The following is a 27,155-nucleotide window of genomic DNA, read 5'->3' as shown; positions in this document are numbered from 1 at the left end:
ATTCCCCCAAACATCATTAGATAGTAGCTGCTTTTACAGAACACTTACTACACTACATCACCACAGACATCCCATCATCAAAACGCAGTCCAATAAAACCACTATGCAGTGGATCACCACACAGGAGGCTGAGCAGATACAAATCGTCACTAAAGATCCTAGTTTTACTGCGTTATGCTGTTTTGATTGAAGACACCTCAGAGAGAGAAAGATATGAGAACCAGTGACAGTGCTAACAGGAACCTACAAGAAACCTGTACGTTTCTCATTCTCACCATTTTATTATCATGACCTTTTCAGGACTTGAGCTGCACATGCCCAGTGGACAGGAAGGAGAAGACGACTAAAAGTAATGATAGAAGAACAGCTGGGGGATGGGAGACATTTATCATTTGGATCCCATAATGTTTTGAGGGTAATGTTTATCCTGGTGTGAATAGTGATTTCAGTTTAAGGGATTGGCAGGGTTATTAATAGTGAATGTTGATAGTGGCACAGTGTGGACTCATCATAAAACACTAGCAATAGCACCTCATGCATACAGCAAACGAGTGGAGATTCAGGGACACTGAAGTTACACACCACCCCAACATTAATATTGAAATGTTTTCTAATAACAAGAACTGTCTCATAAATAGACTACTGTTTCATTTGATAAGCACAGAGTCTAGTTGTTGGTTGTGTAGATATTTGTGGATCATGATATTAATAATTCAACCCCATCTTCTTCAAAAAAATGAGCATTGAAATTTACTCAGGTTGATTTTTCTCAAAAGAAGCTGCAAGTGCATTCACCGTATTAACTCCCTCTCTGTGACTGGACTATCTGTTGTTCCTCATGCTCTTGTTTTTAATCCAGACTTTACTGAAATGTATGTTTTCAGTTTCAGACTTTGATGAAATGTTGACTCTTTTGGTTTTTTAGTGCTATAATTTAGTCATTTTTGCAACATCTCGTTGATTACTGCATCCTGTGTTCCTGATCAGTTTTCCTGGCATGGAGCCATGATCAATAGAATGGTATGAATTACAGCTCAGGAGGAGGCTGTTCAGTCTATCACATCTGCCTGTTTACTCCAATAAAGCTAAATTAATTCCACTGCCATGTGGCTCCATCTCTTTCTCTGTTTCAAATATCTGCATTTTTTTCTTAAAAAAATGTAATGAATTATGCCTCAACGATGTTGAACCTGTGGTAAAGCATTGTATGGTACAGCGACGTTCTGTGTAAAGGAATTATTCCTGATTTCTCTTTTCACTGAGCATAATTTTAAATTGAGAATCCCTTGTCACTAACTCCCCGACAAAGGACTTTTTTTGTTTGCTCTCTCAAAAGCCTTCATGATTTTAAAAAAATCTGTCCGGTGTTCTTGGTGGACAAGCAGCATAAACTGCACTAGCAATTTCTCTGACTCTGGTACTATCTCAGATGGAATTCAAGAATACAACGGTGGCCAACTTACAGCTTTAGCAGAATACCTGCTTGTTCACTGCTGACCTCCCAACCCTGCTTTGTGCATGTGACCCCATTGTCAATCCTCACCTCTCAATCCTGACCTCTCAAGTAACCTTGAGCCAATTGCTTTCCACCCATTTTTATACTGATAGCATCACTAATATTTGTGTTGGCGATGGTTATAATCCTCAGCTCGCTAATATTTTGCCCAAGGGGTTACTGCACTTTCCAGATGCCTTTTATCTTGATGGGCCTGAAGAGATGACCCAATTTTAGTGGAGTCTACCTATTTTAATATTTGTCCTGATCATCCAACTGCAGTTAAGAATATTGCTGTGCCTTCCCTTGTATGCTATTTAAAAGTTATGCCTTTTAAATTAATTCTCAATTCATTTCACCAAAAGATACTTAAACATTATTTTGGAATGGAATTGTAAAATGAAACAGAGTCAAACGTTGTGTGATCCTGGACAACTTACTGTGTATATCAGACATAGGCAGACTTGAGCTGACATTTTTGGCTTAAATTTGTTGTTTACCCAAATTATGAACCATGGAAGTAACAGCTAACAGCAAATCTTGAACTGCTTTGCTGATACTGATACAAGCTTCCTTTACAGTCATTGCTTGTATGACCTCATTCCCCCTTCAATCCACGTGTGTGTTTTGCTTTTGATTAAAAGGCAATTCTTGTCCAATAAAGCTCGATGTCTAGAACCCAGATGACAACTTCACCTGATGACTGTAACCAAAGAACAGTAAGAAGTGACAGTAAAAGCATAGGCCCGAGTGTTGTAATTCATCCCATGGCATCAGATCTGCATTACCAGGAGAGTGATAAAGAGATCCTGTTCAAAGTCCAACAGGTTATGCCGAATATTAGTTCTGATGAACAACTGGCAGTGAAATCTTAACTCAGAGCTAACTCAGCATGAGCTTGTTATTTTTTACAATGAATCTGAGTTTGGAATTATTTAAATTACTTGATGAACTGAGTTCTTGTATTGAAGTGAATTAAAATGTGATCAAGTGTTAAATCTAGCAGAAAGATTCCTGCAGAATTCAGTCTAACAACTTTATTTCCATTTGTTGCTCTTCTGTCCTCTCTTCTCTTTCTATTTAATGTTTTCTGCTTTCTCTGTATTAATCTACTTTTGATATTTTTCTTACCTTTTCAATTCTGTTCTGTTCCATCGGCTGTCGAGGTCAGTTCCTCTCTTTGTTTCTTGTCCTGGGTCCCCCATAAGTTTTTGTAGATCCCTGATCTAAACATATAACTAAACCAACTAATCCAAAGATGTGTGGGTTATGTTGATTGGCCATGCTAAAATTGCCCTTAGTGTCCTGAGATGCGTAGGTTAGAGGGGTTAGTGGGTAAAATATATATAGGGATATAGGGGTAGGGCCTGGGTGGGGTTGTGGTTGGTACAGACTTGATGGGCTGAATGGCCCCTTTCTGTACTGCAGGGTTTCTATAATTCTATATAACTAAAGTATACTTAAATGCCAAACTTTGTGAAGGGACTATAGGGATTTGTGGAAATGTAGCAGTATAGGTTTCAACATGGAGAGAGCCTCCTGAATATAATGTGAATCATAAGAAAGAGTGCACCAAGGACAGTAATAGTCTAATGATTAAACTGCTTGGACACGGGATAGATTCATAGAATGCCTACAGTGCAGAAGGAGGCCATTCAGCCCATTGAGCTTTCACTGACAAAACCACCCAGATCCTATCACTATAACCCCACATATTTACCCTGCTAATCGCCCTGACACTAAGGTCAATTTAGCATGGCAGGTCAATTTAACCCACACATCTTTGGAGTGTGGGAGGAAACCCACACAGACACAGGGAGGATGGGCAAACTCCACACAGTCACCCAAGGTGGATATTGAAGTCGGGTCCCTGTCTGTGAGGCAGCAGTGCTAACCAACGTGTCACCGTGCTGCTCTTATTGTGCCACCATGTCACCTCAGAAGGTAAAATTGATGTGGAGTTGCAACAGATGGCTGAACAAATAGCATTAGAGGGCAGTACATGATATAGGTCAATATGCAGTTTGAAGGATGCAACAGGTGGTATTGAAGTTAACAAAAACACTGTGGAATAAGCACAGTATTCAGAACTTCAATACAGGAGGACAACATGCCGTACAAGCACTTCAAGCATCATTAGTGAATGCAACTGGCATTCAACAAGTTCATATTCTTACCCTAGCTGCTAAGACCCTATGAAAAACAGCACAGTAAAGCTGCATACTTGTGTTATAAAACACAAAAGGTTTAACAAACACAAGAAATAGGAAAAGGTTGGGACATATTGCCCTTTAAGCTTGTTCCCCCATTTAATGATGATAGTCAACTGATGCTCAATTCTTGCTAGCAAACCCACTTTGCCACCTGATCCCAATATCCCCTGATTCCTTTACAGTCCGTAAAATCTATTGATCTCAGTGTTAAATATACCGAGGGTGGAAAATTCCCAACATCCACGAGTTTTTGAGGGAATATCTTCTCATCTGAACCCTAACTTTCCAGCCATGGGAAAACAGTATCTGAGCATCTATCCTTTTAGAATCTTATGTGTTTCAATGAGATCAACACTCAATTCTTTTAAACTTCTGTGACGTTAAGAAATAACAAGATGTGGAAGTTTCCTAATGTGATAAAAATGAAGGTATTTCTTTGAAAGAGAAGTATTTACCAAAACAAATAAAAAGCACAGCAGCAATAACTTTAATTTATACACACCCCTAATATAGTAAAACATTCAAGCTAACTGTAGGGGGATGTTCATTTATAGACTGACTTCTCAATGTTGGTTTCCACCGATGTTAAAGTTGCAACTTAACTGGCATTAAGGCTCAGTCCTGCCCACTCCTGAAAGGGGCAACATGACACTCCTAGTAGAGACAGTCTCATATAAATCGGGTTTGACATCATCAAACATTTGACAGCAGGGTAAAAACTGGTTTTAGAATGCTCAGAGTTGGTCAACCAGCCAATTTTTAAACCCATCTGAAGATCATTTACATGTTTTGGGAGTGTAGATGTTTCCACTGTAGCTGTCAAAGTAGTTAATATTAGCCAGTGGGAAGGGGAGTTCTGCACATGCATTATGATGGATAGCTGCAGTTTGAATGCACTAACATGCTATTCATGAGTATTATGGGTTATTCACATGAAACTAGAACTTGGGAGGAGAGCAAGAGTAACAGACAATAAAGAGTTTTGGATTTGAAGTTTATTTTGAGTGAACCACTGTGTATAAGTAACATATCTAAAGAATAATGTCCTCTGCCAATGGTAGAGATTTAAAATCCCCAAGAGTGTAAATCTTATTCACAGGGAGATTTGATATCTAACAGATGTTGAGATTTTACTCATTATAGACACCTAGAATGTCTATAGTTTAACAATATCACAGCACTTAACATGTCTAATAAATGCTACACACTTACTGACTTTTGTTCAATGATTTCTTGGACATTATTCTTTCAAAGTGTTGATCTTCCTTAGGGAACAGATGCACAAAGAATGAGTCTGTAGGCAACACCCAATCAGCTTACAAATAACGGAACACAGTCTCTTACTCTCAAGTAACATCTTGCAGGGGACTTGACAACACTCTCGAGCAACTTCAACTAACATATATTACACATTCTCAATCACCATAGGTCACTTACAGACATCTAGAAGCAGCACACAGTGGAAATGAGAGACTAGAAAAAGGCTCCTTCACCACTGGTGGAATTCAATCTCCACGCACCCCTCCCCCCTACCCACACCCCAGCTCTGCTTTACTCCTCAGTTAGCCCACACATGTAAAGTGTGCAAAAACAATTTTTAACATTGAGACCATTTCATTTGGATTTTTCTAAAGTTGCCTGTGACTTGCACCTGTACATCTGTTCCAGGTACAGCCCAATTCAGGATTAGAATGCAAACAACAGCTGGAGAAACCTGAACCTTTGAGGGGGTATCTGCCTGGTAGCAGCCCCTGTGCACAGATGACAGAACATTTAAAATGTATTTAAAATAATTTGTAAGGTACATATTATATTTCTGCGGACAGCAATCTCCCTGAATAAAAATGGAAGCAGTGGTCTAAAAAGGAAGGAGGCTGCCAACTAGAAGGTGCTGATGAGCAACATGCTATCATGACTCCTGATGTCATTATAGTTACAGCCACTTCTGTTGGAAAATTGCCCTGTAACTTGGCTGTCAATCAAAATGTGATCAAAGGTGCATAAATAAATGTAATCTGTCTCAATAGCAGATAGAAGCTGAATATACCAATGGAAGTAATGCTATCCAGTAACACTGAAACTGCCAAGGTCTCCTATTAAATATAAAGAGAAAGTCTGGGAAAGCAATGGGGTCTGCACAAGGGGATGATGGGCTCCTCTTGCATTTCCCATCTTCTTACTCATTTAAAGGGTCTTCCACAAAGCAGGTCCATGAAATCCTGCTTTTCCCACAAGTTATCTTGCCAGGAAAATACTGGTTGTCCAAACGACCACAATAGACCAGCTCCACACACACACACAGTTTGCAGCTCCACCACATGACAACACGGAGATGTGAGACTGGAATGAAGAATCAGGCTTCCGAGGGAAGGGAAGTCCTCAGCCATGAGAATAGCTGATATCTAATAACAGGATGGTCCCAACTCAAAGACTGTTGGCCCAGGGAAAGAGGTTAAGGTTGGCAGTCCAAGAAAGGAGTAACAACTGCAGAGCTAGTAAGATGGAGAAGGAGGATGTCAACATGGTGCCACCACCGCAGTCTGAGGTATTCTCCTGCAACAATGACAAACACATCTCAGCAGGTCCAAATAAATAACACAATACATTACACTGAATTTATAACAAAGAAACATTCAGCTCAAATGGTGTTTATGCTCCTAAACCAAAAGGAAAATACTATTGATGTTGGAAATCTGAAATAAAAGCAGAAAGTGCTCAAGAAGTACAGCAAAAAACGTTCTTTATTCTCTCATTGATTGTAGGCACCACAGTCAAGGCCAGCATTTGTTGCCCATCCCTAATTGCCCCTCTAGGTCATTTCAGAGGACAGTTAAATGACAACCACATTGCTGTGGATCTGGAATCACACGTGGCTAGGCCAGGTAAGGCCAACAGATTTCTTTCTCTAAAGGACACTACTGAACCTGATGTGTTTTAACAACAATGGATGACAGTTTAATGATCACCATTACCAAGACTCGCTTAATATTTTTTAACTGAATTCAAATTCCACCAGTTGTAATTAGGCTGAGTCTCTGCATTATTCATTTAGCATTACGTCATTAGCTTAGTATGTGTGGAATGAGAAACAGTGGCCAGAATTCTCCAACCTTGCCCGCGGCTGGGATTCTCCGGTTCCGCTGCGGTGAATGGAGAATGGAGATTTGGCTGAGTACTGAATTCTCCTTTCTCACTGGCAGCAGTGGCAGGGTCTGCAGCATCAGAGAATCTCAGCCAGAGGTAACCTTCTGAGTTCAATATGACTTCTTCAGAATGGATGCTGCCAGATCTGCTGAATTTTCCTGCAGTTTTTGTTTATATTGGTCCATATGCTCCACATGTGCCTTCTTTGCCTGCCATACTTCATCTATGGCATCGCCATATCCTTCGCATAGAATCAGAGAATCATAGAGTCATACAGCGCACAAGAGGCACTTTGGCCCATCAAGTCTGCACTGACACATTAGAAACACCTGAACTCCCACCTAATCCCATCTGCCAGCTTGGCCCATAGCCCTGAATGTTATGATGTGCCAAGTGCTCATCCAGATAGTTTTTAAAGGATGTGAGGCAACCCGCCTTCACCACCCTCTGGGTAAAAAGGTTTTTCTTCACATTCCCCTGAAACCCCCTGCCCTTCACCTTGAACCTATGTCCCCTCATGACTGATCCTTCAACTAAGGAGAATAGTTGCTTCTTATCCATGTCCATGTCCTTCATAATCTTGTACATCTCAATTAGGTCACCCCTCAGATATCACTGCTCGAACAAAAACAAGATGCGGAGATGCCGGCATTGAACTAGGGTAAACACAGTAAGACGTCTCACACCATCCAGTCAAAGTCCAACATGTTTATTTGGTAGGAAACACCACTAGCTTTCGGGATTCTGCCCCTTTATCTGGTGAACTCCCCACTCACCTGACGAAGGGGCAGAGCCCTGAAAGCTAGTGGTGTTTGCTACCAAATAAACCTGTTGGATTTTAACCTGACGTTGTGAGATTTCTTACCGAACAAAAACAACCCAAGCCTATCCAACCTCTCATCATAACTTAAATGTTCTATCCCAGGCAGCATTCTAGTAAATCTCCCCTGCACCCTCTTCAGTGCAATCACATTCTTCTGATAATGTGGTGATCAGAACTGCACACAGTATTCTTCACCAAAGTTCTATGCAACTCCAATGTGACTTCCCTGCTTTTGTAATCTATGTCTCGATTAATAAAGGCAAGTGTCCCATATGCTTTTTTCACCAACCTATTAAAATTTCCTTCCACTTTCAGAGATCTGTGGACAAACACGCCAAGGTCCCTTTATTCCACAGAACTTCCTAGAGTCCTACCATTCATTGAGTACTTTCTTGTCAAATTACGCCCTCCTAAGTGTATCATCTCACACTTCTCAGGGTTAAATTCCATCTGCCACTATCTGCCCATTCTGTCTATATCTTATTGTTGCTCAAGATGTTCCACCACACTGTTAACTACCCATCCAATCTTTGTGTCAGCCGCAAACTTACTAATCCTACCCCCACATAGTCATCAATGTACTTTATATAAATGACGAATAATAGGGGGTCCAACACAGATCCTTGTGGAATGCCAGTGGACACTGGCTTCCAATCCCTAAAACAGCCTTCTGTCATTACCCTCTGTCTCCTACAAATGGGCCAATTTTGAATTCACTTTATCAAATTACTCTGTATTCCATGTGAATTTACCTTCATTACAAGTCTCCCATGTGGGGCCCTTGTCAAAGGCTTTGCTGAAATCCATATACACTACATTGACTGCACTACCCTCATTTACACACCTGGTTACCTCCTCAAAAAATTCAGTCAAATTTGTAAGGCATGACCTCGCTCTGACGAATCCATGCTGACTATCCCTGATCAAGCTTTTCTTCTCCAAGTGGAGATAGATGCTCTCCTTCAGAAGTTTCTCTAATAGTTTCCCTACCACTGACGAGAGACTCACTGGTCTGTAGTTCCCTGGTTTGTCTCTATAACCCTTCTTAAGCAGTGGAACCACATTAACTGTTTTCCAGTCCGGTGGCATCTCCCCCTGGCCAGGAAAGAATTGAAAATTTGGGTTGCAGCCCCTGCAATCTCCTCCCTTGCCACCCACAGCAGCCTAGCGCACAACTAAACAACGGTTTAGTTGTTTTATCCACTAGATTTATCCACTTTCAAGGCTGCCAACACCTCCAATACCTTGTCCTTCCCTATGTCAATTTGATCAAGAACCTCACAGTCTCACTGCCTGAAATCCATATCATCATTCTCATTCTCTTGGGTGAAGATGGATGTGAAGTATTCATTCAACATTCAATTTCCTCTAACTCCACCCGCTGAGTGCCCCCTTCGTCCCTGCTGAGCCCTACTCTTTCCCTGGTTGTCCTCTTTCCATTGATATACTTATAGAATATATTGGGACTTTTCCCTACTTTTATCAGCCAGAGCTTTCTCACATCCCCCTTTGTATTCCTAATTGCTTTCTTAAGCTCCAACCTGCACTTTCTACACCTCACTAATGCCTCCAATGATTTGCTCCCCTTGTACGTTTTAAAAACCTTTCTTTTCCTTTTCATTGTATCCTGAATATCTTCTGTTCCTTTCTCCCTCATTTATTTAGCTGGTTTCTCTTTAAAAGCATCTATGTTAGTCCCCTCGATCAAGAATAACTAAATAAGTCAGGAAAGAAGTATAAAAACAATTACAAAGGCAAGGAAGAACTCCAAATTCAGGAAAGATAAAAGGGAATAGTAAAATATTCTACAGATATATAAATAAGCAAAGAAAAATCTGGATAGTAGATCACTGAGGAATCTGCATGATGAACCCACATGATGGAAAATGACATAAATATTGAACAATTACTTTGTCTGACTATTTACCAAGAAAATTAACAAGATGGAAATAACATTAGACAAAGGAACTTAAAAAGAAATTAAGATAGAATGGGGGTTGATAATTGATAAAGTAGTTATATTTAAAAAGGAAATATATGGACCAGTTAGTTTAACGTCGATGGCAGGACAGATAATGGAACTCTTGAATCAAAGACGTGATTCAAGCCTGGGGCTCTATTCTCTAGAAGAGACTGGAGGGGAGTGGGGGTGACTTGATGGATGCCTTCAAGATCATAAAAGGGTTTTGATAAGGTAGATGTTGGGATGTTTCTATTGCAGGTGAGACCAGAATTAGAGGCCAAAATATAAGACACTCACTAAAAAATTCAATAAGGAATTCAGGAGAAACTTTACACAGTGAGTGGTTAGAATGTGAAACTTGCTATCACATGGTGTCTGAGATGAGTACCATCGGTACATTTTAGAGGTAGCTGGATAAGCACATGAGGAATAACCATACTATAGAATCCTTACAGTGTAGGAAGAGGTAATAAAACAAAACAGTGCACAAACAACAGAATACAATCATACTGGAGATTTATCGACTTCAGATTAGACAGATTTCCCAGGAGGTCTTTGGGGTACAGATTACGCAGACTCCCCAGGAGATATTTGGAGTAACATTAGACAGATATCCCAGAGACATTGAATGGGACACCCACTCTGATCCATCATATCCCTCCTCAGATGTCTGAAAAAAGAAATACCCAGAATTCTTTCCTCATTACTTATTTTCAAATTTTAAGATTAATGTCACCATCATCCGAAGGCACCCACACCTAGTCACTGATCATTTATTACGATCATTTGTGCATGTGCACACACACAGACATGCGTGCACACATTCACACACTCATGTACCCCCACATATGCATGCACACACACCCACACACACGTGTATAAACACACACCCACACACACACGCCCACACACATACACAGGCAGGCATATGTGTGCACACACACGTACTGTGGGGACATGGGTTCAAATCTCACTCTGGCAGCTGGAGGAATTAAACTTAATCAATTAATTTAAAAAAACAGAATTGAAAGCTAGACTCAATAATGCAGAGCATGAAATTACCCATCTGGTTCACTAATGTCCCTTAAGGAAAGAATTCTGCCATTCTTTCCTGGTTTGGCCTACATGTGGCTCAGGATCCATGACAATGTGGTTGATTCTTAATTACACAGGATTAAGGATCCTCAAAGGATGGGCAACAAATGTTGGTTTTGCCACTGATGGCCACATGTCATGAAATAATAAAAGGAAACATACCTGGATATTTTGTCTTCAACCATGCCAAAACAAAGCCAGCACACAATGTAAATCAATAGACATAACTGTTCAGTTATTAACTGAATTAGTAAAATCTTCTCCAACTAATATCTCATGAAAGGATATTTCTGACAGTACTTACTACTGGATTGTAATCAAAACAGTCTTCAGGCCCTTTCCGATATCTTGGCTTCAGCACCTCTTCACATTGATCTGGTCCATCAGCTGAATGCAAAAGTGTTAAGGAACTGGTGACACTAGACATGAGACACAGCTCAGATAATGAAAACTGTACATAGTCCCATGCAAACCAACTGTAGGCGGTCCCACAGAAACAAAACTGCAGCGAATCCTACACTATCCAAACCATACCCTATCCCATATGCACAGGCTAGCGTGAACTGAGTATTAGATTTAAACTGTACACGAGAGCCTGTAGCTGCAGAAGAAGTGGCTGAAACCATAGAAACAGAGAGAAAATCTCAAAGAAAAGCATGGTCACAGTTAACAGAGTGTGACATGGAGCAGGTAGGTTATTGATAAGTGTTACATCTATTGGTTAGTTTTTTAGTGGTTAGCATTTGTATTTTCATATTAGCTAAACTAAGATGGAATTAAATTTGAGCATCAGGAAGAGTGGTAAGAAAAGGAACTGATTGGTGAATGTCAGATCAGGTATAAGCTTTCCGTTTAGTTTTGAAAATTCAGATAGTTATCTAATAAATAGACTTAACAGGACATCTCAGTTTCATTGAGTGCACATCCTGTGCCATATGGGAATGCTAGGATGCTTCTTGTGTCTTGGTTAACCACAGATGTATGAAACATCATCAGTTGAAGGAGCTCAATCTCTGGTTTTTGGAGCTTGAGATGCAGCTATGTCAAGGTGTGCATCTGAGCACCTGTCTGCAACATGGATAGTATGTTTAGAGAGCAGTCACCCACAGTTTAAAAGTGTGCAGGCAGACAAAGTATGAGTGACTGCTGACAAAGAAGCAGGTTGTGCAGAAGTACCTTGAGTTCATCTCGCTCTCTACTCAACATTCAGTTCTGAACGTTGGTGAGGGTAACGGTTCCTATAGAACATAGAACATTACAGCGCAGAACAGGCCCTTCGGCCCACAATGTTGCGCCGACCAGCTTTTAAAAAAAAAACACTAACCCACTAATCTAAACCAATCCCATTTCGTCCATAAACCTATCCACAGATCTCTTAAACGCCCCCAAACTAGGCGCATTTACAACTGCAGCTGGCAGGGCATTCCAGTCCCTCACCACCCTCTGGGTAAAGAACCTACCCCTGACATCAGTCCTATAACTAACCCCCCTTAATTTAAAGCCGTGCCCCCTCGTGCTAGCTTTCTCCATCCTAGGAAAAAGGCTATCACTATCCACCCTGTCTAAACCTCTAATCATCTTATATGTTTCAATAAGGTCCCCTCTTAGCCGCCTTCTTTCCAGCGAAAACAACCCCAAATCTCTCAGTCTCTCCTCATAGGATCTCCCCTCCATACCAGGCAACATCCTGGTAAACCTCCTCTGCACCCTCTCCAAAGCCTCTACATCCTTCCTGTAATGTGGGGACCAGAACTGCACACAATACTCCAAGTGCGGCCGCACCAGAGTTGTGTACAGTTGCATCATGACGCTGCGACTCCTAAATTCAATCCCCCTACCAATAAACGCCAAGACACCGTATGCCTTCTTAACAACCTTATCTACTTGATTCCCAACTTTCAGGGATCTATGTACACATACACCTAGATCCCTCTGCTCCTCCACACTATTCAAAGTCCTCCCGTTAGCCCTATACTCAACACATCTGTTATTCCTACCAAAATGAATTACCTCACACTTCTCCGCATTAAACTCCATCCGCCACCTCGCGGCCCAGCTCTGCAACCTTTCTAAGTCACCCTGCAAACTATGACACCCTTCCTCACTATCTACCACACCTCCGACTTTGGTGTCATCAGCAAACTTACTAATCCACCCAACTATACCCTCATCCAGATCATTAATAAAAATTACAAACAGCAGTGGCCCCAAAACAGATCCCTGAGGCACACCACTCGTAACCGAACTCCATGACGAATATTTACCATCAACCACCACCCTCTGTCTCCTATCTGCTAGCCAATTCCTGATCCAATTACCTAGATCACCCCCAATCCCATACATCCGCATTTTCTGCAGAAGCCTACCATGGTGAACCTTATCAAACGCCTTACTAAAATCCATATACACCACGTCAACTGCCTTACCCCTATCCACCTCTTTGGTCACTTTCTCAAAGAACTCGATAAGGTTAGTAAGGCACGACCTACCCGCTACAAAACCATGCTGACTGTCTCTAATCAATTCATTACTCTCCAAATAACTATAAATCCTGTCTCTAATAATCCTTTCCAAAACCTTACCCACCACAGAAGTAAGACTCACCGGTCTATAATTCCCAGGGAAGTCTCTGCTCCCCTTCTTAAACAGTGGGACAACATTTGCTGTCCTCCAATCTTCCGGTACTATACCAGAGACCAACGACGACCTGAAGATCAGAGCCAGAGGCTCCGCAATCACCTCTCTTGCCTCCCAGAGAATCCTAGGGTAAATCCCATCCGGACCAGGGGACTTATCTATTTTCAAACCCTCTAAAATATCCAGCACATCCCCCGTATCAACTGCAATACTATCTATTTTACACCCCTGCACCCCAGTGTCCTCCTCAGCTACATTCATGTCCCCTTGCGTGAACACCGAAGAGAAATATTGGTTCAACGCCTCTCCAATCTCCTCCGGTTCCACACACAACTTCCCTCTACTGTCTGTAACTGGCCCTAATCTTGCCCTAACCAACCTTCTGTTCTTGACATACCTGTAAAACGCCTTAGGGTTCTCCTTAATCCTATCAGCCAAAGTCATCTCATGTCCTCTTTTAGCCCTTCTTAACTCCCTCTTCAACTCCCTCCTAGCCAATCTAAAACTTTCTAATGCACTACCTGAGCCCTCAAGCCTCATCTGAACATAAGCCTCCTTTTTCTTCCTAACCAACGAATCAACTTTTTTAGTGCACCACGGTTCCCTGGGCCTACCAAATCCTCCTTGCCTGACAGGGATATACCTATCACAGACCCGCAGTAGCTGCTCCTTGAAAAATAGGTGGACATGGGCAGGGAGGAAGGTTAGGAAAGTAATTGTGATATGGGATTCAATAGTTGGAGAAACAGACAAGTGTTTCTATGGTCACCGGCATGATTCCAGGTTGGAATGTTGCCTCCCTGGTTCTAGGTTTGAGGATGTCACTGACTAGTTGCAGGACATTCTGAGGGAGAAGGGTGAACAGTCAGCAGTCATTGTCCATGTTGATACTATTGACATTGGTAGATAAAGTAATAAGGTCATGCAGGCAGATTTTAGGAAGCTAGGAAAGAAATTAATAATCAGGAGCTCTAAAGGTAGCAATCTCAAAGTTACTCCAAGGGCTGGAGAGATGGTACAGGAAGGTGGGCTTTATATTCCTGAGGCTAGACGGTTAGCAGGGCTGGGACCAATAACATCATGGGGAAGGTTTGGTGGTGCCATTAGGGAAGGTTTAAACTAGTTTCATAAGAAGTCTGACAACACCAGGTTCAAGTCCAACCAATTTATTTGATAGTAAACTTGCAATTGGTTGGACTTAAACCTGGTGTTGTCAGACTTCTTACTGTGTTTACCCCAGTCCAATGCCGGCATCTCCACATCATTAAACTAGTTTAGTCTGGAAACCTCAGCATGGGTTCAGAAAGGAAAGAAGAAAGTGGTAATGGAAGGCAGCAAATTAATAGGTGATTGTGGAAGACAGGAAAGGCTAGAAATTAGACAGAAAGGGGTCTGAAAGCGCTTAACAGTATTGAAAATGGTTCAGAGATTTAATAAAGGTATTCAAAATAATGAAAGTCTAGACAGACAGCAACTATTATCTTTGGCAGAGGGTTGATAATCAAGGTGATGGCAAAGAACCAATGGTGAAATGAGGAAACACTTTTTTTATAGAGTGACTGCTTAGGAATACAACATTGGAGAGGGTGGTGGAAACAGATTCAATCATAGCCTTCAAAAGAGAATTCAATAAACAAATGAAGAAGAAACATTTGCAGGGCTATGGGGAAGGGTGGGAGAGTGGGACTAGTTGATTTGCTCTTGCAGAGAGCTATTATGAACATGAAGAAATGAATGGCCTTGTTTTGTGTTGTAACCATTCTGTGATTCCATATTTCAGTGTGAAGGACTCTAGTGATTAAGGCAGATGAGCTGAGGGCACAGCTAGGCACTTTAAAATATATGATTTATGAAATGTGATTCAAAGGGCAGGATTGACAACTTATTCCTGGTTGTAGGGTTTTCAGACAGGAGACAAAGGAATAAAAAGGGAGGGGGAATAATTATATCTGTAAAGAGGGATGATATCCTAGAATGATCTGCAAATAAGGCCAGTGACATTAAAATGGGGCAATAGTGCTATTAGGAGTATACCATTGACCTCAAACAGTCAGAGGGATATAAAAGTGCAAGAATGTTAGCAAATTGCTGGGAAACACTAAAAACAATAGGACAGTAAAAGTGGGGAATTTCAGACACCATTGCGCACTGGGATAAATTCATCACAAAAGTGTAGGAGGCACAGAATTCTTAAAACACACACAGGGGAACTTTTTTAGCCAGTATGTAGCAAGCCCAACAAGAGAAGGCAGTTGTGACCTTTGTTTTTGGGAATGAATCTGAGTAGGTAGGATATGATCGGTGCAACTTGTGGGTCGAAGGGCCTGTTTGTGCTGTAGTTTTTCTATGTTCTAATAGGTTGTTAATTCAGACACCATTTAAGAACATAACATAAGAACATAAGAAATAGGAGCAGGAGTAGGCCATCTAGCCCTTCGAGCCTGCCCCGCCATTCAATAAGATCATGGCTGATCTGTCGTGGCTCAGTTCCACTTTCCCGCCTTCTCCCCATAACCCTTAATCCCCTCGCTTATCAAAAACCCATCAATCCATGTCTTAAAAATATTTAGCGAGGCAGCCTCCACCACTTCAACGGGCAGAGAATTCCAGAGATTCACCACCCTTTGAGTGAAGAAGTTCCTCCTCAACTCCGTTCTAAACCGCCCCCCCCTTTATCTTGAGGCTGTGCCCCCTAGTCCTACTGTCCTTTCTGAGCGGGAAGAGTCTCTCCACCTCTATCCTATCCATCCCATTCATCATCTTATATGTCTCAATGAGATCTTCCCTCATTCTTCTAAACTCTAACGAGTACAAGCCTAGTTTATTCAGCCTCTTCTCATAGCTCAACTCCCTCAACTTTGGCATCAGCCTAGTAAACCTCCTCTGCACTCCCTCCAAGGCCAAAATATCCTTGCGTAAGTGCGGCGACCAAAACTGCACACAGTACTCCAGCTGCGGCCTCACCAGTGCCCTATACAGCTGCAACAAGACCTCCCTACTTTTATATTCAATCCCCCTCGCTATGAAGGCCAGCATCCCATTCGCCTTCCTGACCACCTGCTGCACCTGCAGGCTGGGTTTTTGCGACTTATGCACAAGGACCCCGAGGTCCCTCTGCACCGTCGCCTGCTGCAGTTTTTCGCCACGTAAGTAATAGTCCTATGTGTAAGGTTAGTCCATTATAGATGCATCTCATTAGAAAACTGTTCTTTATCCTTTTATGCATTTCTTGTACCATAACCAGTTTACAATAAAGTGGTGTAAGAAGGTAGCTCATCACCACCTTCTCATTGGCAATTAGGGATGAGCAATAAATGTTGACATAGCCACAACACCTTATTTTGATGAAAATAATTTTTAAATATCAGATTCACCTGACTAGAATCCATCTATTGTAATGATTCCCAGGTGATGCTATTGTTTACAACTGGATGTTGAATAATAAAAATACACTCAGATATTAAGAGACACAAGGTCCTAAACAACAGATTGGGAATGGTAAGTAAAAGTAAATTACTCCAGAAGCTGGAATCTGAAATCAAAAGAGAAAATGCTGGAAAATCTCAGTTGGTTTGGCAGCAACTGTAAGGAGAGAAAAGAGCTGATGTTTTGAGTCCAGATAACCCTTTGTCAAAGTATCAAGTGTATATGAGTGAGAGTTCTATATGATTGTTAGAAGTGTAATTGCAGTTTCATTTCCATATAGTTCCATGTTTGCCCTATGTAGATACTGGGTAAGTAGCTATGGAGGTGGCATTGGGCATGGAGTGTGGATGAGGGCATCTGTTAGCATGCAGTAGGTATGGGGAAAGGGTGGGGTGGTAAGGGGATTTGCAGAATGAGGGCTAGATGGTCTAACAGCTTCTAAATCACCTGGGACTAAGTTGCAAAGAACTAAGTCAGGTTTTTAACCTGCCCACCTCAAAACTCAGCAACCCCCGTAGCCACCTCCAATCTGCCTGAGTCCATCCCATCCCCACAGGATGTAACAGGGCCTTTTAAATCTAGATAGGTTTGCAGGTCACAAAATTTCCCAACTCGAGCTGTCTGCCTAGGTGGAAACAATCCAAATTGATTCTACATGGTCATGTGCCCATTTTTAGTTAGGACTGAGCAGTGTTTTCAGACCCAACATTGTTCATAGTAATATTGTTTCTGAAATCAGAGGTTTTTCCTGTGGATTTTACTTTTCTGTTCTATGGACTAGATTTTTTTCATGACTTGGGAAAGTCTTTAACGAGGTACATTGTGTCATCCTGAAGAAAGAGAAATATTGTTTCAGACCTACATTTTACTTGAATTAACCTTCAGAAAGAGTATAATTTATAAGGTCCTAAGGCTGAAAAATAGATGGGTGTTGTGGAACATTGCATTTCAAAGCCATTCTGATTTATTCTGAAAGTTTGGTTGAATCGATGAACCTGACACTATTGACGAGTTATTTGGTAACATCCATAGGCCATTCCAGAGTAATTGGTATCGATTTGGAAATATCAACGAAGGTATTGCATCTAGTGGAAACATTATTGATCATTTTGCCTCCAGGCTTGTGGTTTGAAGCATGAGGATTTTCTGCAAATGTTAGAATGTTTCTGTTCATTTCATTGCAGTTCAGTAATTTAAATATTGATAGACGGGTAACAAGGAACCAGATACAGGTGAACTATTTCTTTGACATTCTTCAACTAATTTGAAAATAACACAAGATCGAAAATTATCTGTAAAGCTTCATATTCTGGATCATTGTAAGCTGCCTAGAGTTCATCAATGGAGCTAATTATCACTTGGAGAGTTGTTACATGTATCGTAAAACATTTGTTAATATTGTATTGCATACCGTTTGAATTGTGTGAAACTGAGTCTGGGTTGGACTTATGCGGCTGACAAAGTTGCAGTTGCAGAATCAAAAAACAAAGAACAGTACTGCCCAGGAACAGGTCCTTCAAGCCCATCATACTGTGCCAACAAATCATAGAATGTTCTAGCTAAGGAGGAAATAATTCAGTCCATCATATCTGTGCTGTAGGTTACAGAAATTTAATTTATATAGAGCTATTAATGTAATGAAACATTAACACAATAACATTACAAAATAAAGGATGGCACCTAAGTACCAAAGTGCAATATAATACACGGAAGCAGGTATCAGGTTTGATGGCTAAAAGCGTGATCAAGGAGATAGGTTTTTAGGAACATACAAATATTAAAAATGTAGGCCATTTGGCCTCTTGAATTTTTTCCAACATTCAATAAGATTTTCACTGACCTATTTGTGTTTCTAATTCCACATTCCTTTCTATTCCCATTAATTCCCTTTGATTCCTCAGTCTCCCTACAAATATTCAATAAACCCACTTCCATTGCCTTCTAATGCAGAGAATTCCAACGTCACTAAACAGCTGAGAGAAAAAATTCTCCTCATCTCTGTTCTAAAACGGTGACTTCTAATTTTAGAAGTGCCACTTAATTCTGGACTCACTGACAAGAGGAAACATCCTTTCCACATTGACCATTCAGGATCTTACATACTTCAATCAACCACCCCGCACTCCTCTAAACTCCAGTGGAAACATGCCCCAGTCTGTCCAACACAAATAGGAAATGTTGGAAAAACTCAGCAGGTCAGACAGCATCTGTGAAGAGAGAACAGTGCTAACACTTTGAGACTGTCAGAGCAGATATTGGCACATGTGCAATGGCCCCACATTGCCAGTCTCCAGATCGCTGGCCAGTCCCGCAACCCCCCCATGGCCAGACTTGCAGAGCCCCCAAACCCTGATTGCTGGCCTCCCAGGCGTTCCTGGACCAGCCCCAAAGTCCCGCGCCCCCGTCCTGGTAGCCCTGACAACCCCTCCCACACACACACAGCTGGATGGCCAGCCCTGATTACCATCCTCTTTCCCTCCACCGTCAATCCCGAATGCAGAGGGGCAGTGGGACAGCCCATCCCCAACGATCGCCCTCCCAATAGGCCTCACCCCCATGGCACTGACCGATGCCCAGTGGTCCAAGGTGTCCCTTGGACAATGCCAGTTTGTCCCCTTGGGCAGTGCCAGGGCGCCAGACTGGCACTGCCCAAGGGGCACCCCTCTTACCCCATGGGGAGGCCTCAATGGCCTATGTTCTCTTCTAGCAGGGAGCAGCTGTAAACCTCACCGAGTGAACCAGTCCCACCTAACGTTTCAAGACTGTCAGAGCAGATATCAGCGCATGTGCCAGCCTCCAGATCACTGCTCTTCGCAATCACTGGCCAGCCCCACAACCCTGCCATCATTGGCCCTGGCAGGGTGGGGATGTGGGAGATGCTTGCCAGCCCAGAGGCTTTGGTCCTGGGCCTGCTAATGACACAGAAATGAAGGTTTCCAGATTATAATCAATTCTGCATCAGAATGACACTGGAAATCTTTAGCTAGGGGATGCATAGATATGAGGCTGTGAAATGGCCTTCGCTTATATCTCCTGGCGAGCAGTACAGCGGGCTGAGAGAATCGCCCTCTATGACTTCAGGTATTCTGTGAGTGGAAAAACATTGGTGTAATCTTTCAGTGGTAGCATACAATGTCAGAGATATGACCTCAAAAACATTCATCCACTCAGAATGTGCATCAACAATGAACAGAAACATTGTGCCCATGAATGGACCAACATAATCAATAAGGACAGATACCCAAGGGTTCAGTGATGCGGCAGCAGGCAACCTTTGTTGCAATTGGCACTGTTCATGGTGCTTGACTAGGTTACCAACATCAGCATCAATGCTAGGCCACCACACAACTTTGAGATGCCGGAATGAGCACTATTAATTCCATTAGAAGTGGCTCTCTGCCTGGTGCAGGGATGACTACTCTTGCTCCCCAAAGTATGGTGCCATCCTGGCAACTCAATTCATCCCGGTGGGTTACAAATGGGTTCATTTCTTCAGAAGTTGGCTCATGGGCCCAAGCTGTAAATATCTTGTGTCTCACTTTGGAAAGAAGTGCATCCCAACTGGTCCAGTACTTGATTTGCTTTGCTGAGGCGGGCAATGTGTCTAGAAAATTCAACGACATGACAATTTCCCGCGGTTCAGGAGCAGCTGTAATACTTCCTTCTAAAGGTAGGTGGCTAAGTGCATCCACATCCATTGCGTGTTCCAGGTTGGTACTTGAATGTATAGTCGTAGGCAGACAGAAATAATGCCCAACATTGAATTCTTGCTGATATGATTGGAGCAATAGCCTTGACTACTTTAAAAAGCTCTGAAAATGGCTTGTGCTACCACATAAACCTGTTGGATAGAACATAGAACATTACAGCGCGGAACAGGCCCTTCGGCCCACAATGTTGCACCGACCAGTCTTATTTTTAAAAAAAAACATTGACCCACTAATCTAAACCAATCCCTTTTCGTCCATAAACCTATCCACCAATCTCTTAAACGCCCCCAAACTTAATATTAAGTTACCAGGATATTAACCTGGTGTTGTGAGACTTCTTATCCTACTTTAAAAAGACCCAAGAGCTACTTTAAAAAGACCCAGACAGAAGCATTGGTAAAGTGCCTCCCCTATAGGTACTGGTGGAAATTTTTGACACCTAAAACTATTGATACTTCTTCTTTCTTAACTTGTGAGCTGCCTTTATCGACCTCTAAGAGGGTTCTTGAGACACAGCCTACTGACTGCTCACATGCTCTGTAACACATGTGCACCTTTTTCAGCAGTTTCCATTGCCAGTGCTATCTCCATTGCTTGTTTAAAATTTATATTGACATCTGCAAGTAATCTCCATTGAATCGCCTCGTCGTTCACTCTGAGGCTAATTTCTCCTAGAATATGTCATTCAAGGTGGTGCCCAAATTGCAATACTCAAAAATCTGTTTCAATTCAGTGATATAAATTGCAATCATTTAGCCTGTATCTCTCCTCCTTGAATTAAACTTGACTCTTCAGAGATGGTTTAGGCTGGAAATATGACTTCACCAATTCCACTAGCTCACTGAATGATTTGGACTTGAGGTGGTGAAACTGAAACAGGTTATAAGTTTGGGTTCCACACATTCAGGAGAATTGCCTTGTACTTCACCTCCTTCTCTATTTTGATTGGAAGTAATATCCAAATTGCTCCAGTCCTCTGCTGAGGAGTCAAACGGATTTATCATTCCAAGTCGGTAAGTACTCTTTACTTTTCTTAACTTCACCGATAACTTAATGTTCTCAGTCTGAGGATTGTTTTTTTTTCAACCTTTGTTGCCAAATGTAACAATGCTCATTTTACAGAAAACACATCGTTTATTTAGAGTTTAAAGCTATACACAGGCTGTAGCCTCGTGGCTGCAATCAGCTCCTGAGATGACTCTGGATACAGAACCCATGCTTACCAGGGTGATCTCCCACCCTGCTCCCTGATTGATTCCTCAGGTCAGGTGATCCTTACTCTGCATACAGCGTGCTTGCCTTCATTGGCTGGGCATTTAGGCTGCACTTGGAATATAGTGTTCAATTCTGGTCACCGCACCATCAGAGGCTGGTAGGAGGCTTTGGAGAGGGTACAGAAAAGATTTACCAGGATGTTACCTGGTATGGAGGGCATTAGCTATGAGGAGAGGTTGAAGAAACTTGGTTTGTTCTCACTGGATTAATGGAGGTTGAGGGACGACCTGATAGAAGTCTACAAGATTATGAGAGGCATGGACAGAGTGGACAGTCAGAAGCGTTTTCCCAGGGTGGAAGAGTTAATTACTAGGGGGCACAGGTTTAAGATGCAAGGGGCAAGGTTTAAAGGAGATATATGAGGCAGATTTTTTACTCAGAGTGTATTGGGTGCCTGGAACCTGTTGCTGGGGGAGGTAGTGGAAGCAGATATGGTAGTAACTTTTAAGGGGCATCTTGACAAATACATGAATAGGATGGGAATAGAGGGATATGGTCCCTGGAAGGGTAGGGAGCTTTAGTTAAGTCGAACAGCATGGTTGGTGCAGGCTTGGAAGGCTGAAGGGCCTGTTCCTGTGCTATAAATTTCTTTGTTCTTTGTATGTAAAAGTCGGAAGTTGGCGTGGCAGCATTGAACAAGAGTGAAAAGGTAAATTTGATGGAGCTGCAGTCTTTCAAGTGCTGGGGAGGTTGGAGGCAGAGCCTGGAGTTTTGCTGCTCACTATGTGGAGCTTCCTGCTGATGTTCAGGTTCTGTGTCCTGGGCCTATGGGGTGGGGTGAGGCCCTTAACTAAGTGTTGGCCAGGCTGCTCTCTGCAGCCATTGTGCTGTTCCTCTGGGGTGGGACATTTAGCTGAGTGCGGGCCAGGCTGCCGTCTGCAGCCACTTTGTTCTAGCAGTGCAGTGAGGGACTGGAATAGTGCTGAGGTTTTAGGGAGGTGGGGATAAGTGCACCACGTGTTGCTTGAGGGCTCATCAGTTCAAGCAGCTTGTGTTCCAAGCAGGGGTGCTCAGATTAACATTGACACTCATACTGCATGTACTCTGCAGAGAATGGGAACTCATCATGTGATTATTAGGAGTCATTCCCTGCCCCATGCAAGACATGCCTGGAAGGCAATGCTGTAGTTGCACTCATGGCAATGGTTCAAGGGGGTGCAATGGCTATGCCCGCACACCAACCTGCACATTCTCCCTGCCAGAGTGTTCACAATGCCAATGGCAGACAACGTAATCAAGTGATGAGTAGCACTACAGATTTTGTTGTGTTGCCAGCACCCACAAGAGGATTACTGGACCCAGTGAGGAACTGGGGGGTGAAGGGCTAGTGCTGGGGTAGATGCAAACAATGACATGTATCTGTCAATCTTTCTCTCTCTAATACCTACTGTACAAAATGGATCTCAGACTGATTTAAAGTTGGCCATCATTTTGCACTGTTCTACCATGGACTGGGTGGCAGTGTGGGCCTCATTATAATGGGTCTCTGCTTTGGTCTCGGGCCTCTGCACAGGCATCATCAGCTATGACCTCAACGGCTAACCATTGTCCCCTATGAGCTATCCCGGCAGCCTGGTCTAGCTGAGGAGGAGGAAGTGACCCAGGAGGTGGAGGGCATGGTGACATCCCTGGGCTCGTTGAAGGCCAGCCCAGGCTGCTGGGATGCATACGCTTGCTGAAAATGTGGTTCTGCTACCTGGGCTGTTCTGGCAGTGCCCTGCAGATGACCCTGTGCATGCTTCATGTATCATAATTGTGTGTTACATCCTACACAACAGCACACACCAGAGGGGAGATCAGCTGGTGAAGGAGGAAGAGGAGTGACAACAGGATGAAATGGACATCCTACCACTTGAGGCGCCAGAGGGTGGAGGGCATGTGGCGACATCAGGTGCCTGGCAGGGCTCAGCAGCAAGGGAGGTCCTGATAGCAGCCCACTTCACTTAATTTGTGCTGTGCAGTGTAGGGGCTGCGCTAAACACACTTCCACCACACCCCCGGAGCCACAGCAGCCACCACCCACCCCACAACTCCAAACTGGCCCCTCAGCCCACCCTTCCCTTTCCCCACCCTCTCTCACCTCAACCCCCTCCCACCCTTCCCCATCTTCTCCCATCCCACCACCCCATCCACGAGAAACATCACAATCAGTTAAAGGGTCTGGACTGGCACTGATAGCGAATCTTTGGTGAAGGCTGGAAGATGATGATGACTTGCTGTGACACACACTGAGATCGTGCCCCTTGTGCCACTCAAGTCTGACTCCTACGTTTTCTCCGAATATACAGTGCTACCTGGGCCCACAGAGCGATAAAGGTCAGGAACACAAGTGAGCGGGACAATGGATCGGGGGCACCTGTGGGACGAGGGGTGTGGGTGGGGCATGACGGGGTCCTATTTGACTAAGGGTCCAGTGAATGGTGGGGAAAGTAAAGCAGGCAGTTTATAACATTTGGCTGAGTTTTACACAGTACAGCAGTCAGTGCCTCAATGCACAGGATTGGGGAACACTCAGCTCTGTGGGTGGAGAATCAGAGAAAGATTTATCACTGCTGTGAGGGGCAAATAACAGTTTATTGTGCTCTTAACATTTAACAAAACCTAACCCTCACTACTGCTGACCATCACTCGTGGCCTCTTATTGAAACTGCAACTTTCTAATCTTGTGTGGCCTACTGCTTCTTCTAGGTGCTCTTCCAGGATGCATGTCAGAGATGGTGTCCAGCTGTAATCCATACCTGTTGCCTGTGATGGTCTTGTGGTCGAGATCCAGCTGACCTGCAGATGACACTGATATTTCTGTGCCACTCTGTTCAGCCAGCTGGCCCTGTGATGCTCCAGTGTGAAGATGGGCGGAGTTGGAAGGTCTTGGGACACCCGGAGTCTTTTGGGTGGAAGGCCCAGTGTGGGTTCAATCCCTTCCTCTTTCCTCAAGGTGCCCAGATGCCCTGAGGATGCCAGGGTATCTGGACTGAGCTCCGGAAGCTCCAGTGACAGCAGGCTCTGCCAGTCCTGCAGGCCTAGATGCGTCAGTGGTCTATGATCCCTCAGCCTTGGCTCTCTGAGACTCAGACAAGCTCTGGAATCCCTCTGCTACAATATTCTGTGAGCAAGCCAGGCTCTGGAGCTTGTCAGCATTAGCCCTTTGATATTGGGCTAAGTTGTCAAGACCCACAGCACCGCCTGCTGTTTCCAGAATGCCAGCGAGAGTCCCAGCCATGGCCAACAGTATCTCCAAATGCCCCCGACACTCATGCTACACTCTGATGTGCCTCCTGGATGTCAGTGACATCCTTTGCCATGGTCCACTGTGTCTCCAAGATGGCCTGGACCCTGTCACCCGTGATCCCTGACCGAGACTTTTCACTGCAGATGCCTGGTTCCCACACTGTGCCGGCACCATCTCCTGTGACAGCTCTCTGACTCCTCTAAACAGCCTTGCAGTCGCAGCATGGTTGCTGACAGTCCACCAATAACCCCACAGTTTTTCTGATGCATATCCACCAGCTTCGGAACGAATGAACCCTGAGGCCTGGTATCTGGCATTGGCCAGCTGATTCCTCACCTCTGGCAGACTTCCATGTGCTCAAGTCCTTGCATGAACCTGCCTCCACTTGATGTGCATCAGCAGGTGTGATATGCTCAAGTGAGTGACCCAGAAGGCTCAACACTAAAATAACCCAACATAGTGATAGTCCTTGTGTTGGTGGGTTGTATGGTTGATGCATGTGCCAAATTACTCGTGCTGTCCTTAGAGGAATCCTCAGGGCTTCCCTCTGAGGTGTCCTGGAGAGTTTCTTCAGAGCAGTGAAAGGGGTGCCGCTGACACCCGAAGGACTGGTGCATCAGGGTCCAGCACTGTAACACACATTAGGGGGAGGGAAAGCAGCCCGCGCAGCATAGCACTTACTTCAAAGAGGTTAAGGAAGAGGTTAAGCTGATGCTCACTTGCATGCAGGATGTTGATCTGTCAGTCGGTCACCAATCTGGACGTTGACTGTCCCCCTTCCAGCTCCAGGTCACGCTGCTCGCAGACCATCGTGTGCCACAGCTGAAGCACACCATCGCCAGTCTATGCCCTTTCTTGCTGGTTCTGTTCGTTTTTCTCTGTGAGGAAATCAGAGGGATTGAAAACATGGATATATTGAAATGCACGGGGTGCTACGCGTGCCTGAATTTTGGAGATTGTGTTGGTCGTTTCAAGGAAAGGAGTGGCCACTGGGGAGTGCTGATCGAGGAGAGAGAGGGGTTGGATGAAGTTCTTCGAGGGGGGGTTCGGGGGTAGTGCCCCTTATGCAGAAAATAAGAGCAGGAGGAGGCTATTTGGCTTTTCGAGCCTGCTCTGCAATTCATCACATTCATGGCTGATCTTCCAACTCAATAGTCTAATCTTGCTTTCTCCACATAACCTTTGATCCCGTTAGCCCCAAATGCTATATCCAGCTGCCTCTTGAATACATTCAATGTTTTGGTATCAACTATTTCCTGTGGTAATTAATTCCACAGGCTCACCACCTCTTGAGTGAAGAAAAGTCTCCTCATCTCCATTCTAAATGGTCTACCCTGTATCCTTAGATGGTGATCCCTGGTTCTGGACACCCCCATTATCTGGAACATCCTTTCTGCATCTACCCTGTCTAGTCCTGTTAGAATTTTATAAGTCTCCATGAGATCCCCCCTCATTTATAGAATTATAGAATTCCTACAGTACAGAAGGAGGCCATTTGGCCCATCGAGTCTGCACTGACCACAATCCCACCCAGGCCCTACCCCCATATCCTTACATATTTACCTAGTAATCCCTCTAACCTATGCATCTCAGGACACTTAGGGGCAATTTTAGCATGGCCAATCAACCTAACCCACGCATCTTTGGACTGTGGGAGGAAACCGGGGCACCCAGAGGAAACCCACACAGACATAAGAACATAAGAAATAGGAGCAGGAGTAGGCCATCTGGCCCTTCGAGCCTGCCCCGCCATTCAATAAGATCATGGCTGATCTGTCGTGGCTCAGTTCCACATTCCCGCCCTCTCCCCATAACCCTTAATCCCCTCGCTTATCAAAAACCCATCAACCCGCGTCTTAAAAATATTTAGCGAGGCAGCCTCCACCACTTCAACGGGCAGAGAATTCCAGAGATTCACCACCCTTTGAGTGAAGAAGTTCCTCCTCAACTCCGTTCTAAACCGCCCCCCTTTATCTTGAGGCTGTGCCCCCTAGTCCTACTGCCCTTTCTGAGCGGGAAGAGTCTCTCCACCTCTATCCTATCCATCCCATTCATCATCTTATATGTCTCAATGAGATCTCCCCTCATTCTTCTAAACTCTAACGAGTACAAGCCTAGTTTATTCAGCCTCTCCTCACAGCTCAA

At 43.6% G+C, this 27,155-nt stretch overlaps 1 protein-coding gene across 1 annotated transcript in view; it reads right to left on the bottom strand.

Annotated features, from left to right (window-relative positions):
• Window positions 1-3,230: 3,230 nt before the first annotated feature.
• Window positions 3,231-27,155, bottom strand: part of cacna2d2a (calcium channel, voltage-dependent, alpha 2/delta subunit 2a) — an 855,812-nt gene continuing 831,887 nt past the window's right edge. The window contains exons 37-38 of the mRNA XM_080186111.1: window positions 11,038-11,120; window positions 3,231-6,261 (exon numbers count right to left, since the gene is read on the bottom strand). Coding sequence (XP_080042237.1) covers window positions 6,133-6,261; window positions 11,038-11,120 — 212 coding nt within the window. The 3' untranslated portion in view covers window positions 3,231-6,132. The remainder of the gene's footprint in view (window positions 6,262-11,037; window positions 11,121-27,155) is intronic.

The sequence above is a fragment of the Carcharhinus amblyrhynchos genome, chromosome 3 (assembly GCF_965287045.1).
Source record: "Carcharhinus amblyrhynchos chromosome 3, sCarAmb.v2.hapA, whole genome shotgun sequence".
In the NCBI taxonomy this organism is placed as follows: Eukaryota; Metazoa; Chordata; class Chondrichthyes; order Carcharhiniformes; family Carcharhinidae; genus Carcharhinus; species Carcharhinus amblyrhynchos.
This window is presented reverse-complemented; position numbering and strand designations above follow the sequence as displayed.